The 3,127-nt window shown below is 51.6% G+C and overlaps 1 protein-coding gene across 1 annotated transcript in view; it reads right to left on the bottom strand.

The window, feature by feature from the left end:
- Positions 1-3,127, bottom strand: part of LOC109539202 (neurogenic locus Notch protein) — an 83,936-nt gene that overhangs the window by 8,151 nt on the left and 72,658 nt on the right. The window contains exons 13-19 of the mRNA XM_048668537.1: positions 2,282-2,533; positions 1,714-2,225; positions 1,360-1,654; positions 1,015-1,304; positions 763-954; positions 478-705; positions 272-420 (exon numbers count right to left, since the gene is read on the bottom strand). Of these exons, the coding sequence (XP_048524494.1) occupies positions 272-420; positions 478-705; positions 763-954; positions 1,015-1,304; positions 1,360-1,654; positions 1,714-2,225; positions 2,282-2,533 (1,918 nt within the window). The remainder of the gene's footprint in view (positions 1-271; positions 421-477; positions 706-762; positions 955-1,014; positions 1,305-1,359; positions 1,655-1,713; positions 2,226-2,281; positions 2,534-3,127) is intronic.

Genomic DNA, 3,127 nt, shown 5'->3' with positions numbered 1-3,127 from the left:
ACGTTCGATAACAACAAACCGGTAGGCTTATTTGATTGGTTCGAATCGCCGCAATCGATAGAAGTGACAGGACATGTAATTTGATGCTGACTGCTGGCTAAATGATAACCACACTATAACCTGCACTGACACTTATTTTGATTAGCTGTCATTGTGATTAGTATTGTTTACTTCTACCCTGCTTTCACACCGTCTTTAAACAAATCGAAACATATTCAAAAGTGTGAAGTGTTGTTTTATATTATAGACTGTGGTAGAAGCCTCCGCTTACCTTTCGTTCACAGTGTCTTCCCATGAACCCTGCCTTGCAATTGCAGTGATAATCGTTGACCAGCTGGACGCAATCCAAAGTGCCAGGATTTGAGCAGGGATTCGACAGACACTCGTTGATGTCTCCTTCGCATCTCGGACCCACGAAACCTGCCAACAGCACGCCACTTAGCAATGTTTCCAGCCAGCAGGAAAGCGGCACCTTACCTGGAGGGCATTTGCACTCAAACCCGCCCACCTTATCGATGCAGGTGCCATTGTTGTGGCAGGAATCCGCCTTGCAGTCGTTCTGGTTGATTTCGCAAAGCAGCCCCAGCGTGCCCGACGGGCAGGAACACTGGAAGTTGTTGATCAAGTCGTGGCAAGTGCCGCCGTTCTGGCAAGGGTTCGGATAGCAGTCGTCCACGTTCAGTTCGCAGTTCTGCCCCTGGAAGCCTGAGAACACAAAAACGTTTTAGCCCTCAGGGAGTATTCAGTGGTGGTTGGCTTCACCTTCGGGACACTCGCAGGCGTAGGAGCCCACGTGGTCCCTGCAGCTGCCCCCGTTCTGGCATGGCGCGGATTCGCACTCGTTGATGTCTTTCTGGCAGTAGGACCCGCTGTATCCGTCCTTGCAGTAGCAGCGGTGAGAGTTGCCGATTGTTTCGCAGGTGCCGTTATTGCACAGAGATTGCAGGGGAATGCCTAAGAGGAAAGTGATAACGCATCAGTCTGCCAAAGCATAGTGGAACGGGGAAAAACTACCTTTCCTGGCCGCGGCATCCTGGCAACTGACCATTTCCACGTCGCACACTTTGCCAGTCCATCCAGGCCCGCAGGAGCACTGGTACTGGTTCTTCGCCTGATGGCAAGTGGCCTGGTTCTCGCAGGGATCAGTCGCGCACCAGTCCACGTACTCCCCACAGTTCTTCCCAGTATAACCGTACGGACAGTGGCAGGTGTAATGGGTGGAATGGTCCTGGCAAGTGGCCCCATTGCGGCAGGGCGAGCTGTCGCACAAATTGATGCGGTTCTGGCAATTGGACCCGGTGTACCTGCAACCGAAACGACGCGATAAGCAACCTGGAAGCCGTGGTCTGGAAGATTTACCCTGGCTTGCAGCTGCACGTGTAGGAGTTGATCCCATCGATGCAGGTGCCGCCATACATGCAGCTGCTCTCCGTGCAGTCTTCGTCGTTCGTTTCGCAGCTGATGCCGGAGAAACCCAGTGGACACGTGCATGTGTAGGAGTCCACGTACTGGTTGCAGGTGGCCCCATTTCTGCAAGGATTGGACAGACATTCGTCGATGTCGATTTCGCATTGCCGTCCCTCGAAGCCGTTGACGCACACGCAGGTAAACTCGCCGATTCCATCCAGGCAGGTGCCCCCGTTCTGGCAAGGATCTGCGGAGAAATCCCTCGTGAAACGCCGTTGGTCCCTAGCAATGCCTACGGCAACTTACATGAAGCGCAATCGTCCGTGTTGATGCTGCAGTCCTTGCCCTCATAGCCCAACGCGCAGAGACACTGATAGGAGCCGTTGATGTTCTTGCAGGTGGCTCCGTTTCGGCAGGGCTTCGAAACGACGCATTCATCCACATCCTGCTCGCAGAATCGGCCAGTATAGCCCAAGTTGCAAGTGCAGGCAAAGTCCATGTAGTTGGAGCTGGGGGTGCATTTGGCGCTGTGGCGGCACTTGTTGGGCGAGCAAGGGTCCAGCCGGTCCTGGCATTGGCGCCCCGTGTACGGCAAATCGCACACGCACTTGTAATCGTCCACAAAGTCGATGCAGGTGCCGCTGTTCTTGCACGGGTTGATGGCGCAGTCGTCGATGTTCACCTCGCAATTGGTGCCCGAGTACCCGGCCGAGCACTCGCACGTGTAGGAGGCCAAGTGGTCGTGGCAAATGCCGCCGTGCTGGCACGGATTCGACGCGCATTCGTCGATGTTGATCTCGCATTGTTTGCCGCCGTACCTACATTTTGGGTTCAGCCCATCAACTCGCATATACTGGTAGAGCTTAAAACTTACCCAGTCAAACAGTGGCAGATGAACTGATTAACTCCATCCTCACAGCTGCCCCCATGCTTGCACGGGTTGCTTTTGCACTCATCCACGTCGCTCAAGCAGCGAGCGTCGTAGTAGCCGCGTGGACATTCGCACCTAAATCCATTGACCAGATCGATGCAAACTCCCCCATTAGCGCACGGGTTCGATGAGCATTCGTCGATGTCGTTTTCGCAGTGCCGCCCTGTATATCCCTGCCTGCATTCGCACGCGTAACTAGAAAAACACCATTAGTTAGAGCAGGAACTCTTGAAAAGTTTGCACGCCAAATCACGCCAACCACAAGGAAAACACACTGAGACTTACGCAAGAAAGGGGTTTCCACTGGAGGGCATGAAAGGTAAAGTAAGACGAGATTATCACAAGTTAAGCATTTGCGGCGATTGCTTGAAGCGGGAGTTTTTCGCATGTTTGGGCCGCTGTGGACTGGGAAGTTTGAAGTTGCTTCTTGATCCAGATCGGAAGTTTGCAATGCTTTAACCTGGATTTATAACTCTGCAGTTTGCAGTTGTACGCGTAGTTCGTGTTTTGATGATTTACAGTAAATAGTTCACAGATGACGTTGGAATTTGATTTGTCAGATTGGTGATGGTCAGTTATTGGTTATGTTGTTTGTTATGTCTATCCACTTACGCACATTAATTGACACTTTTCCATTTTAATATCAAGTTGTGGAGCGCAGGCTACTTGGTTCTACGTGTATTTTGACTTTTTTGAAAAAAGCAGCGTTATGTTCAAGTGGATTTTGCAACTCAAAAAAAAACCACGCAAATCTAAAACTTCTTGAATTCAAGCATTTTTTGAGAAAAC

This window comes from Dendroctonus ponderosae, unplaced genomic scaffold (assembly GCF_020466585.1).
Source record: "Dendroctonus ponderosae isolate FM_Combo_2020 unplaced genomic scaffold, Dpon_F_20191213v2 Dpon_F_20191213_7, whole genome shotgun sequence".
Taxonomy (NCBI): Eukaryota; Metazoa; Arthropoda; class Insecta; order Coleoptera; family Curculionidae; genus Dendroctonus; species Dendroctonus ponderosae.
The sequence above is the reverse complement of the archived record's forward strand: the minus strand, read 5'-3'. Positions and strand labels throughout refer to the sequence as shown.